Source organism: Macrobrachium nipponense, chromosome 15, assembly GCF_015104395.2.
Source record: "Macrobrachium nipponense isolate FS-2020 chromosome 15, ASM1510439v2, whole genome shotgun sequence".
Classification (NCBI taxonomy): domain Eukaryota; kingdom Metazoa; phylum Arthropoda; class Malacostraca; order Decapoda; family Palaemonidae; genus Macrobrachium; species Macrobrachium nipponense.
The window spans coordinates 24,980,070-24,994,706 of record NC_087208.1 but is presented as its reverse complement, the minus strand read 5'-3'; the positions used below and the strand labels follow the sequence as shown (position 1 = coordinate 24,994,706).

General features: G+C 36.6%; 1 protein-coding gene across 3 annotated transcripts in view; it reads left to right on the top strand.

The window, feature by feature from the left end:
* Window positions 1-14,637, top strand: part of LOC135227041 (uncharacterized) — a 147,890-nt gene that overhangs the window by 44,840 nt on the left and 88,413 nt on the right. For all 3 annotated transcript variants that reach the window (XM_064266834.1, XM_064266832.1, XM_064266833.1), the window contains exons 4-6: window positions 2,348-2,532; window positions 5,509-5,637; window positions 8,376-8,478. In XM_064266834.1, the coding sequence (XP_064122904.1) occupies window positions 2,348-2,532; window positions 5,509-5,637; window positions 8,376-8,478 (417 nt within the window). The remainder of the gene's footprint in view (window positions 1-2,347; window positions 2,533-5,508; window positions 5,638-8,375; window positions 8,479-14,637) is intronic.

The window sequence follows — 14,637 nt, the reverse complement described above, 5'->3', positions numbered from 1 at the left end:
AGGGGAAAGGATGAGGGCACACTTCCCTTTCCCAGATAAAGAAGGTATAGTGCATGATGTTTATTCACCTGTAACTCATTCAACTTCAGCATGTACTTCAGCTCACAGCTTTGTTGGGCAGACACCACAGGTACCAAGGAGAAGGCACCTAACGACATGTGGACAACATCCAAACTTTCTCTGGTCTGCCTCATTCTGTGTTTTTCTGTCTTTTATATTGTATTGCAGTTAACCTGGAAATATCTCCCATGTCAAAGAATTATACTTTCCTCTGTAAACAGTGCTGTCAGTTTACACTAATGCCTTTGGTTTTACTCAAGGTGTAATATTTTGCATGATACTTGTGTAGCATTCATATAATTATTGCTGTTTGTGTTCTCTGACATTATCTTAATCAGGCACTCCTAAGTCTTTGACTGGTGGTTTGCTGTTCTTTGCTTATTACTTCCTTTAGAATAAATCAATAGTACTGCCATCATGGGCTAATCTTACTTGGTAGCTCAAGTTTTTAACTTAATTTTCCTAGCTTCTGTTAACGTCAGTTTAAAAACTATCAGTTTGATTCATGACTATTGAGTCGGTAATTACACAGGCCTTTCCTATGACCAGCATCCACCTTGTATACGCATGAGTTGCCAGATGCCACAGATTCCTTGCTTTGCAATCTTTGATTGTTTTAACTGGTTTCCAGCTGGCAGTAGACTATTATCCTATTGTTAAGACCGAAGGTTTGTTAACTAGGAGAAAAGTACAAATTGGTTAAAAATTTGTCATTCTTCTATTATCCCCATACCTTCACTTTTGCTATTCAAAACAGTTTTACCATTACATACATAGAATATCTGCTAATCAGATTTTTTGTATATATTTGTTTTCCATCGTCACCCTTCTTCATCCATCAGCTTATTTTCTGTACTTTCTGGGATTGCTTGCAGAAGTTTATGCACCACTACTTCCTTTGAAGGTTTCACCACTGTATGACCTATTATGTATGGTCATCCCTAATGCATTCAACTATTTCGTTGTTTTTTTTCAGAGATCCTTTTTCTGTTTTATTAGTCTCAAAACTTAGCCATAAGCTGAAAAACAAAAACATGGAAGAAAATCAAGCAGTACAGTACACACTTAAATGTTTGTTTAGTAGAATAATGCACATTGACTGTACTACATTAGAAAATATCATATTATTTGATAATTAGGTTTACTGAGAATGTTATGAATAGACAAAATTTGCAATATTTTTTTTTAACCTATAGTTTTGTATAAAAAACTTACCTAGCAATTACATAGCTAAAAGTTTCTACCTATAGTAGTGTAAAAATTCAAACTTTGCTGTAGTGCTAATTAACTGTTTAAGTGTAGGTAACCAGTCCCACCCACTTTCCCTTTACTGGGAGGAACAACAAGGCAGAGAGCTTCAATTTGTTTGCTGCCATCTCCTAACCAACATTGGTGGTTTTTCTTGCAGTCTACTTCATCTTTTGGATGGTTTTTTGCTTCGGTTTGGTGAAGTACTCAGATTTCGTCAGAGCTTTTAAAGCTTTTTTTCTTGGCTTCGGTTACCTTTAGTATTAGCTTTTTGAAATGTCTGACTCTAGTGCTTCCATTGGTAGGTTTTGCTCTTAGGGGTGTAAGACCAGATTATTCAAGTCTTGCTGATTCTCACACTCGGTGTGTCAAGTGTAGGGGGCAGGATTGCCATAAGGGTAACACTTGTTCAGAATGCCAGGACTAAATTTGTAAATTTATATAGTTGCATTAAAACATATTGAGTAAAACTTTAAAAAACAAAATGTATCAGTTTGCAGAAATTTTATGCCTCTTAGCCCCTCATTCGACATGAAGTCCAGATAACATCAGGGAATGATTGACCTACTACCACAGGTGTTGTTTTTCTTTTGGTGATTGTCTGTTTGAGTTTTACTGACTGCAGGATAGGCAGTTGTAAATTGAGAGATATTTTTTTAAAAATTATGTTTAAAATTTTCCTATTCTAAAAGTTTACCCCAAGTTATTTTGAATTTTTGGTTTCCTCAGAAAGTTTGGATAAGGAGATTTTGGAGAACTATATGAAGAAATACTTATGATATCCACAAATTATATAAAGATTTCATGAAGAAAGAGAAATTACAACTCTAGGGTTTTTTAAAAATCTACAGTACTGAACATCATTAACATACCATATATTTTCTGGTTTTGATTTGTTTACTATGGTAAAGATTATATTATTATTACATTTTTATTCACAATGAGAAACACTTGACCTGTAATTACTATTAATTCCCTGCTTTTCATCTCTTTTATAAAATATTCTTTGTAGTGAAAATACTTTATCCATGATTTGCAGGGGAAGTTTTAGGAGCTCTGTGTCAGAAAGATGGCGGAGTTACATATGCCTCTTGTCGTCATGATGTCTTAGAATTGGTGAGAAGTAATCTTGAAAGGCAGGTGACAGATGATGAAGCATCAAGAAGTGAACATGAAAGCACAAGACAGTTAATGGAGAAGTTATCTGCAGGATCTAGAGAAAGGGTAACAGTGTTTTTCTTTTTGTGTTGAAATAATTCTTAGCTTATCAGTGACCCAAGTCAAAATTAAACAAAGCTGATGATTTAGGGATTAACTGAGAAGGAAATAAAATTTTGAAAAATAGCTTGCATGAGTGAATGTCAGTGTTTTACTCTGATAAGTTACCGATAACAGGTCATACCCAGGGTGAAGATGATAGTCAGACAAGTAACTAAAAACTAGCGGAGTGATTCAGTTTCTTCCTACAGTATACATGAACTTTATTTAACTTCTCCTCCACTGCTTGGAAAAGTGGTATTAGTTAAAAAAATGATTCTCCAGATGAGAAGTTCAGTCATGAGTTGTTTTCTGTTGGTGAGTTGCCCTCATTAGATGTTGCTCCTTACTCACTGTGTTTTTTTAATTATCAGTTAGGTATGTATTGGCATCGATAACCAGATTGTGGCACATATCGGCACTGAAAATTGCCAATTTTCGTCTCTAGACAAGCCCCATAAAACCAGGTTCCTATGTCCAGTGCTAACAATATTTGAAAAATACTGTACCAGCTGTAGTCCTATCCATGTGCATGTGCAGAGACACTGATGCCCAAGAAAGATTAAAATTAAATATAGCTGAGCAATTTTGGCAATACTTTTTTGGCAATACGCTCAAGTTTTTTCAATTTGCTGGTATGTCAACTTTAGATAGGCTGATTAAATATTAATTTCAGTGAATTTGAAAAACAATTTTTAAAATGAATAACTAAAAAAAGGGGACACTATCCAGAACAAAGCCATCAGTTCGTGAGTGTTGCGTCCTTAATTTTATGTTTATTTTTTTTTTTCAAAATTCTGTTAGTCAGAATTGAGGTGGATTTTTGCACTGGAAATATGTTAAACACCTAAAATCTTGTTACGTGTTTTGAACAAACCACACGGTCTGATATACAAATAAACTAAAAATTACCAAAATGTCAAAAGAACCAAAAAACACAACCAAACATATTGGAGCTATTAAATTGACACAAGGGTAAAGTTTCCCAAATAAGATGAGTAATTACCTACAAGTTACTCCTTATTAACACACAGCTGGAGAGAGATTGAAGCTGGTTAATAACACATACCTGGTTAGGTACTGTACTGTTATAGATTTATCTTCTGATGAATTGAAAAAGGGATATTCTCTGATGAATTGAAAAGTGCAGTAGGCACACAAAAAGGTGTTTGCCATGTGCCTGTAGAGTCAGGTGGCACATGAGCAGAGCTACTACCACCCTTCTGTGTGTTCAGTAAAAGACTGCAGTGGCTAGGGTATTCAAAGACCATGAAAGTAAGCTATAAATGGGTGTAGTTTGACAGGTATTTTCCCCTCTGTGTTTCATATGTTATACATTGACATTCTATACCATGGAATATTGCTAATCAAGTGAAAATATATTTGCTTGTTTTATAAGGAAGAATCTTGAATAATAATGATATTGTACTGTCATTAACTTAAAGATATCTAGAGCAAAACTTGGGTAAAATTTCTGAATGTTCTAGTAATGTACCATATCTCTGTATTTTACAGGTAATGTATTTTTAGTGATATTGATATACAGTGGTACCTCGACCTACGAGTTTAATTCTTTCCATGGGCAAGCTCGTAGCTCAATTTGCTCGCACATCAAATCAATTTTTCCCCCTGAAAATACTTAAAATACCCTTAATCCGTTTCAACCCTCAAAATGCTGCCGCATATTTTTATGTTTCATGTTATTAAATAAGGAAAATACATTTCTAAATAACAAATATTGTATAAAAACATAATAGAAAAAGTATGTAATGAGGTTTCATACAGCATACAGGTAGTGTTCAAGTTACGATAATTCATCTTACGATAATCCGATTTTACAAGAGACCAAATTAGAATATCCTAACTTTATCCCATCTTCTAATTATAAAAGTTCAAAAACAGCAAAAGAGAATGAGAAACAACTTTTTTTTTCTAAGTACAACCGAATTGGATAACAACACTCTTTGGCTTGCATTTCAACCATCGTACGATAGTAAACAATTACTGTAGTTATGTTATAAATGATGTTACGTAGAATAGGACTGAGATATTTTTATGTAATAACTTTATTCACTATAGGCATATCAAAGATAAACAAAGAAATATATGTTAAATTTAAACCAAGTTGTAGCCGAAGCTGAGAAAACTGTTCAAGCTGCCAGTGACTTATTGTGCATCAGCAACAAGGATAAAACTCCCGTAAACTTAAGCCGTCAAATACTGTAGATAAAACTGACAGAAAATAATTTTAATCAAAACTACTGGGCTTGAAAGAGCACATTTTACTGTTGTTTTCACGCTGATAAAAAGTAAATAAAAAAATATCGTGAAAATAGAGATCGGAATCACATTATTTTTTACTCAATAAACATGCCACCAACATAATCTGTTCACGAAAAAAATGATTTAGTTCGCAATCACGAGTCGTATTCAAGTTATATTTTGACTTAAAAACACATATAACAAAAATTTTCCTCGTCCCATATAGGTCAAGTATCTAGATATTTGTTTATGCTGACTAGAAGCAAGAAAATTCGCTCAGAATTGCGTTAAATATGGCGAAACAAACTCTTATTTGCCATCAGCTGATTTCAAAACCAAAACATTGAAAGTTATGTTAGTAGTATTTTATGATACAATAATATGAGAATACATACAGTATTATTGGATACAGTAAAGTAATGTATAACTTTTTAAAAGATTCATGGAAAAGATGCACAGTATTTACTTTTTCTTCTTTGATTATCTTAATTTTTGTCATTACACCATTTCAGTAGCAGCAGTATCTTGAGCTCATACCTCAATTTTTTGCTCTTGTAACAAAACAAAAAATCGACAGAGTGACGACTTGTACCTCGGAAAACTTGTACATTAATTCACTCGTAGGTCAAGGTACCACTGTGCTGTGCATATCTTTAAAATCTTTTCTTTTTTTATCTTCAGAGGAACAGTGGTGATGCTGCCCAGATTTTTCATGATACTGCAGGATGGCGCAACTTGGAGACAAATATGAAATGTTTAGAATTTATGATATATGGCAGTGGCCCAAAGTTTCTCCCTTACATTGATCAGGTATGAGGTGGATATTAAATGTAATTTTAAGTATGAAATTATTGCCAGAATAAAATTAGATAAGGCACTATGGTCCAGTGATTCAAGTAATTTAATCTTTTTAACTCTTCATCATTGGTGTTTTTCAACCTTCTTATCCTTAGTATTACACTTTTCCAAAAAAATTAGCTCAAGTGACTTCCTCCGATTTTTGTTTTGCTCTTTCAGTAACTGCCTCACTTTCACAGGAAGACAGCTGAAAACTCCTTTTATGCATTCCAAATTTTGCTTTCTTACATATTCTTTTATTCCTCGACTTTTGTAGAACCCCTCTTCTCATTGTAGCTACAATAATTTCCTACCATATTTACAATATCTGTGCAGTTTTAGAAACAATATTCATGTTTAATGGAATACATCATCGCCATGGTCATTGTCACTGTTTTAATGTTAGATTTTCCACCTCTTGACAGTACTATATGTATAAAGTTAGATCTTCACTGTTTTTTGTCTTATACACTACCTAAATTTCCGTATGTTCAAGATCTATATTATTGGCCTTTCTCCATGAATTTCTTAGCCTTACTGAAATTGATTGTCATGTTATTCCCATAACCACGGCCACTGTTCTGACCTGACTTCTTCTCACCCATTTTCTTTGCTTGTTCTTATCATCTTAATCTTTAGTTTTTATGAAAGTAACTTACCAAGTAATTACATAGCTAACGATTTCCAAGTACTGGCAACTAAAATGTGAAAATCGTGTTAGCGAGTCCTTTGTTTGTTTCTGGTGTAGATAAATAGCCCTGCCCACTTTTTGGGGAAGGAGGAAAGCAATACAGCAGAGAGCTTCAACTTATTTCTGCCAGCTTCCGACGAAGGTTGTGGAGCAAACTTTATGGCTCAGTTAGGAGAGTCAATTCATGCACTTATTTGATCGTGAAAAAAAGTGTTGATGTGAATTGTTAGTGGAGTAGTTGGTTGCCCGTTCTACTGATTCTCCTAGGCAAAGGTCCCTTACATACTCTCCACCTGGGAGAAATCATGCTGGAGGCCTTAGGGAGTTCAGGGAGTTCTGCCCACAGGCAGTCGGCCCCTCAGTTGCACCTGTCGTCAAATCCCAGGTGACAACAGACAGCTGCTGGAAAGGCGCTTTGTTGGATGCACACCGTCTGTTGTCCAGTTCAGAGGCTTTGAGTCCTGAACTCTAGTGCTGATGGAATTTTTGTGATGAATCCAGACAACTGAAAAGGTCTGTTATGGATGTGTCTAGCACCCCTCAGGTGCCATGTAAGAAGGTCAAGGAATCAAAACCTTCATGTAGCTTCTGGGACAGCCCAGAGGGCTTTTTGCTGGAGTGTTCGTCGGTGAAGTGTCAAATGTTGGATCCTGAACAGTTTTCTTCGGTGTCTTAAGAGCAAGCACCCGATGTCAGAGCGCCCATCGGCACCAGATCTTCCTTTAGCTTCCAAACACCCATTAGGACCCAAATGCCCTTCAGTGTCTGTACTTTCTTCGAGACGTTCAGTAGTGCCCGAGGGCAAGTAGCACCCAGATGTTCAGTAGTGCACGAGTGTTCAGTTGCTCCTGAGCTTCCAGTGGCTCCCAAGTACCCAATAGTTCTTGAGAGCCCAGTAGCCTCCAACCGCCCATTGGTGGCCAGAACTTGTCTCTTCTTCTCCTTGTTCGGTGACCACTTTTACTCTTGTGGCGCTAGGTGTTATGGATCTGGCACTAGCTCCCATCCAACAACGTCTGAACGACATTTTAGGTTGTCTAAAACCTCCTCCTCCTACTGCTAGCATGAAGTTGTCTCCTTATCTCCAGTCTCGTTAGCCGAAGAAGAGCAAAGTCGAGTGCTGGTTGGCAGACGAGAGAACAAGGAAAGGCCACATTCTGTTATCGTCCTTTGTGTTTGTTGTGAAGAAAGCACTCTTCTTATGCTGCTGTAGAAGTTCCTTCTCTGGGCATTTTGCCTTTGCCCATGGGGATTGCTCAATACTTACTGATTCCTCCCTCAGGTCGGCTTTTGCATCGACCAAAGTGATGTTTTCGTCCACCGAGTTCAACCATTTACTTAAGAATATTTTCAAAGTTATTGAAAGAACATCAGTGAATAAAATTATGAAGTGGCGTAATGTTGTTCTGTATGGGGTAAAGGGATGTTAAACATGGTTATGTAACAGTAGGCAAACTGGTACCTCTTTGTTCAAACTGTAATGCACAACTTACTGTTCCACTTTTTTTAGGAGGAAATCCTTTGTATAACAACAATTTAATTGTTGGTTTTTGGTTTAGATATCTTGATGCATATTCCCTATCAGTGAAATAGTTGTGGAAGAATTGCACAAATTTCCTAGAAGCAAGATGATGGGGTACCTGTGAGACATTAACATTGTAGAAGATTTAAAAGTTATAATTTAGGCTAAAGTACAATGCATTATATAATCTCACTAGGTCTGTTGCTACTTATTATCATCTTATTTCTTTTTACATTCATTTGCACTTTGATTCAAAAACAGTGAATCCACACAACACTGGGAATGGCTCGAATATTACAGGGATGCTGACTACTGGATACACATCCTGGTGGAATTGTTAGTTTTAGTTTTTAAGTTGTCTGACAAGTGTCAACATGCGGACAAGACTATTTCCAGGTGATGGCTTGTCAAGTAATAACATTAAACATTTTTGAAAAATTTCTGTTTTATGTGTTACCAGAATATTCTTTTCTAATTCTGAATTTCTGTAACTTGCAGGATTTATTGGACCTCATATTTACTACCCTAGGCCACACCAATCGGTTTGTGAGGGAAACTGGTTTCAATGTATGTGCTGCTCTAGTATCGTGTGGCTCAAGTGGTAAGTTTTATGTATTTATTATCAGTTTGGTTATTGTTCTGATATTTTAACCTAGAATTGGTTATTATGTTTACTGGAGTATTAACCCCTTCGCCACCGGCCTGTTGCATTGCCGATAACGCTTGCATACCGCATGAAACCCCCCTGTCGACCGCGAGTATGTCGGTCCTCACTTGCTCCCACTAAATTTATGTTATTCATATTTTTCCTGTATATTCTTAAGTGAAAATATTGTGTATTTATCAATGAATATTTTTTAATACATTGGCAAAAAAAAGAAAGATATAATAAGGATATCGAAAAAAAGGAATATTTAGTGGAAAAAGTAATTGCAGAAATAGAAACAGTTATAAAGTATTAGAAATAGTAGTAATGTAGTAGAAATAAAGTAGCTGAAAAAGTAGTAAAGTATTAGTAAAACGGTAGTAGTAGTATTAATAACAGTATACTAGTTTTCTTACGGAAACAGTTTGTACTAAGTTTCATATGGAAACAGCGTATACATCAATGAATGTTTTTGGCAATTGGTAATGACAATAAAACATAATATGTAATAATAATAATAATAATGGGTACAATTTTCAGTGTCGAAAATGATGACAATGGTTGCAGTTCCATAATAATATCGCATGTGAAGTATAAAGTCTTTAATAGATAATAAAAGCTTTCAAACTTTATACTAGGTTCATCTTCAGTCAAGTGACTTGACTGAAGATGAACCTAGTACGTATAAGGCTTGAAAACTTTTATGATCTATTAACCCTTTAACGCTGATTGGACGTATTAAACGTCGACCAAAATTGTCTGTCGTGTGCCGAACCGACGTATGGTACATCGACGAAAAAAAGTTTTTTTAAAAATTTGCGGAAAAATAGTTATAGCCCTACTAGGCAAAAACTTTTGAATCACGCGCCTTGGGGGATGCTGGGAGCCCACGGATCAAGCTGCTGTTTTGTTTACAATCGTTACCCAGGTGTGCAAACGCGAATTTCTTTCTTCTCGCATTAAAAAGCATCAGCAACACATCTCAGAAAGTATTTTGTCACTTACATAATTTTTGCACCATTTTATATTAGCCGTTACATAGAGTATTATACTTATATGAAAATTGCGCAATTTCATGTAGAATACAACAAAAAAACAACTCATGGTTGTAGCTTTTATCAGTTTTGAAATATTTTCATATAAATAACAATAAGTGCCAAAATTTCAACCTTCAGTCAACTTTGACTCTACCAAAATGGTAGAAATACGCAATTGTAAGCTAAAACTCTTATATTCTAGTATTATTCAATCATTTACCTTCATTTTGCAACAAATTGGAAGTCTCTAGCACAATATTTTGATTTATGGTGAATTTATGAAAAAAACTTTTTCCTTACGTCCACACGGTAACTCTTCTGGAAAAATCATTAATTTTTTCGTCCGATTGTCGTAATGTTTGCACCATTTTAAATTAGCCATTACATAAAGTTTTATATATGGAAATGTGCGCAATTTCATGTAGAATACAACTAAAAACAACCCATGGTTGTAGTTTTTATCAGTTTTGAAATATTTTCATATAAATAACGATGTGCAAAAATTTCAACCTTTGGTCAACTTTGACTCGACCGAAATGGTCAAAAACCGCAATTGTAAGCTAAAACTCTTACATTCTAGTAATACTCAATCATTTACCTTCATTTTGCAACAAATTGGAAGTCTCTAGCACAATATTTCGATTTATGGTGAATTTTTGAAAAAAAACTTTTTCCTTCCCTCCGTGCGCGAATTCTCCGGCGCAAATCTCTGAAATGCTTACATCGCGTTCTCGTAATATTTGCTCCATTTCATATTAGCCATTTCGTAGAGTTTTATATATGAAAATGTGTGCAATGTCATGTAAAATACAAGAAAAAAATAATTGAAGGTCATAGCTTTTCTTATTTTTGAAATATTTGCATATAAATCATGATAAATAAAAATAATTCGACATTTGGTCAACTTTGACTCAACCGAAATGGTCAAAAACGCAATTGTAAGCTAAAACTCTTACAGTCTAGTAATATTCAATCATTTATCTTCATTTTGAAACAAATTGGAAGTCTCTAGCACAATATTTCGATTTATGGTGGATTTTTAAAAAAACTTTCTCCTTCCCTCCGCAGGCGGATTCTCCGCTGCACATCTCCAAAATGCTTACTTCTCGTTCTCGTAATATTTGCTCCGTTTCATATTAGCCGTTTCATAGAGTTTTATATTTGAAAGTGTGCGCAATTTCATGTAGAATACAACAAAAAATAATTCAATGTCTTAGCTTTTATCATTTTTGAAATATTTGCATATAAATAACAATAAATAAAAATAATTCGACATTCGGTCAAATTTAACTCGACCGAAATGGTCGAAAAAGGCAATTGTAAGCTAAAACTCTTACAGTTTAGTAATATTCAATCATTTATCTTCATTTTGAAACAAATTGGAAGTCTATAGCACAATATTTTGATTTATGGTGAATTTTTGAAAAAAACATTTTTTTACGTCCACGCGTTACGAATTCATGCATCATTTTGTGATAATATTTTCTCTGTGTTGCTTTGATCGTTTTACAATGTGTTATATACCAAAATGATTGCAATTTAGTGTACAATACAACGAAAAAATTAACTCGTTAGATTTAACCGTTTGGCTCACAGCGCGATTTGTATACAATTATGTATGAAATTTTTTTTCAAGCTGTCATATATCCCAATATTTATATATGATAATGATTTTTTTTCATTTCTGATGGTTGCACACTAAATTCAGGCAATGACAAAAAAAGGAGCCAAAAATGAACTCTTAATCTTGAAAATTAAGCGTGCTGTGATTTAAAAAAAAAAAAAAAAAAAAAAAATTCCGCTTCGGCGCTCACTCCCGAACCCCGCCGGCATACGGGAGACGATTTTTAAAATACCGCTTCGGCGTTTAAGGGTTAAAGACTTTATACTTCACATGCAATATTATTGTGGACCTGCAACCAATAATAATAATAATGATGCGGTAACAACAACAATAATAATAAAATCATCAGTACTACTACTGCTAGCAGTGGTAAAAAAAAATTATGATAATAATACAATTACACGTTAGTGTAAAAAAAATGAAAGTAGTTTTCATAATAAAACTGTATGTATGTAACACCGAAAATATGTCCTCTCCTTTGCTTGGGTTGGAAGGGTTGATTATTACTGCCTCGAAGACCCAGCCCTTGGGGCCTCGGAACCTCGTTTTTTATTTGCATGAGAGTGCCAAGCTACAAAGTGTTCCTTTGAGCATAGTCCAGGCTTCCCAGGGCAGTGGTAAATGGTATCCTTCCTCTTTTTGAAGTCCCTGGTGCAGATGCGACATTTCTTCTGTTTTTTAGGTTGAAATCGAACCCAGGAATGTATGACGCTTATGTTAGGCATCTTCGTGGGTTTCTGTGACTTCTCCTCCTCTTCTGCTTCGAGGATGGCCCTGCCACTAGGACTATGGTGAAATACCAAACCCTTACTTACTTAGAGGATAAATGCGATGAAGTCCTTCTTATAGCATTTGTTCCGATACGTATACAAACCCTCGGTCCTTTAACAATAGGAAGGTACTTAGCGGCAGCTGAACCGGTCGTAAGCTTCGAACAAGGGGGTTCGGTAGTTAACTACTTGTCCGGCAGTTGGCGGTCAGCTCGACTGCGAGGAGAGGAGTCACTTTGCTTTCGGCCGCACTAGTGGATGGACGTGCTGCTCGTCTCTCTGCCCGCTTCGGTCGTATGCTCTGTTTTCTTCACTTCGTGAAGGCTGTTTTTCTTTCTCTTTTACTCAGTGTGAATGTACAAAGCCTGCGTAAGTACGTATCTGTGTTTTGTATTTCATTCTCAGTGAATTTTGCAAGTGAAAATGGATTCCCAAGAGCCGGAAAGACCCCCTCGCCCCCCCATCAGCCGCAGATTGTGCCCTGGTGTGGAGGGCCGCAAGTGTGGGGCCTTCCGATCATCTGTAGAGATTGATCCTCATGATTTTTGTACTCGGTGTAGAGGGCGAGAATGCTCTCGCACAGAGACATGTGATACTTGTATTTTTGGTCAGTGGAGCAGTAGGAGCGCTATGGGGGGAGGAAGAAGCCGCACAAGCCAGCCAAGAAGTCGTCGGAGGGTTCTCCGGCTACGCCCTTGGGCCTAAAACAAAGTGACTCCTCTCCTCGCAGTCGAGCTGACCGCCAACTGCCGGACAAGTAGTTAACTACCGAACCCCCTTGTTCGAAGCTTACAACCGGTTCAGCTGCCGCTAAGTACCTTCCTATTGTTAAAGGACCTCAGGTTTGTATAGGTAGGAAAAATACAATTTCCGACAAATTGTTATTTTTGGTTCTTGTAGGTCAAGTAGGAGTTCAGCAGTATCCAAAAGATAAATGTATACCAAGTTTTTTGAACCAGGCAAAGGATTTCTTTCCAAAGGCATATAGCTCGAGCAGCTGGTTTGCCATGTCAATGCTCCCCATCAGACTATTATATGTTTCAATATGGAGGGCTTGTAATAAAAAACAGTTTTATGTTCGAAGTATGTTTTGCACTTCTCAACCATGCCAGCTGAATACAGAGTTGTCAGTACATTGACCTCCTTTTTGTCCATATTCTTGACAATGAGTGTTGCCCTTCCTTGCAAAAGTTGACTAGTGTTTGGAGAGTTTTTCATTCATAAGTTTCATAGGGGGTCCCCTGCCAGCTTGTACAACTCCAGTAAGTGATGTGTCCCTGGTGAGTAAGTAATTACCAAGGCAATAACTGGTAAACCAATTATCCGTAACTACATGACGTCCCTTGTCAAGCAAATTCCTCATTAGATGAACTACAATGATCTCCGATATGGATAGGTTAGCAGCAACTGGGTCAAGTACAGAAAAACTCGTATCCCTCCCATGATACACCACAAAATTCCACGAATAGCCATTCCAATTTGGATCTGAAGGGCGTAGTATAAAAACCTTTATTCCAAATCTGGATCTTTTTGTTCTGATAAATTGTTTGAATCCCAGCTTCCCTTTCCAGAGCATCAGTGCCTCATCTACAGCAGTATCCTTCCCTGGTGTGAGCAGAGTCTGGCTACGTTGGCGCAGTAAGTCAAAAAAGGGTTCAATATGAGTCTTAGGCCTTTTCTTTTCCACTCGGTCTAATGGAGCAAACCTCATGAATTTCAGCAGGCAAAGAAATCTTGCTCGAGACATTACTTCTTTACAAAAAATCCTTGGACCCCCTACCATGGCATCTTGTGACCAATACATATACGTACGAGGCATTATATTCACCCCCGTTATCATCAGCAAACTATAAAAAACATACATCTCATCACGAGTAACAGGCCTCCAAGAAGTCCATTCACCTTACGCTTTCCTGTTGAGCAAAAATACTCATCTGCCCGATCATTCATCCATTCACACAATGTGTCAATTACATCCCACAAAAGAAATGACAAAATGCATCTCGTGGGCAGGTGAAATCTGTTTTGTAAGGAAAGATCCCATTGTCACCCTCTGCGAAATCGGGGGGTGGGTCTGGGCGCACGTCACAAAATGGATCGGTTATGAACCGCCAACCTTCATCGACAATAGCTTCATTGTCCTCCAAACACTCACTGTCACTGTCATCCTCTAAGAAACTATCACCACTGTCGCTATAATCATCATTTGATAGATCTGGCAGATACTCAGACCCTGATTCTGAAACACTATCATCCGACATGACGCTGAAAAAAAAACATAAAATAACTGCAATCAAAAGGAAAAAAAAGTTTAGAATTCAAATCCTCATGGTTTACTCACAAAATTGTGATATCCTTCATTCATAATAGCCTGAGGTGCACTGGTATATGTTGGCCATTACCCCTCCTGATACACCATATGAAAATGACATCACGACGACAATCGGACACTCATTGGTTAGAATGAATAGTGGGTGGAGCTTAAGCACCTCTCTTGTACACAATACTATGTCTGCAACCTTTTCAAGCTAAAGAAAACAGTTTTGCTTTTCGAGGAGGGATGAAAGACGTATAAGTGTATGTCGTGGTCTTTTATTACTGGACCATAAAAGACGTACATATGTACGTCCCATTGGCGAAGGGGTTAAAATGGACTTCTTTTATAAGTATCTTCAAGTCATGG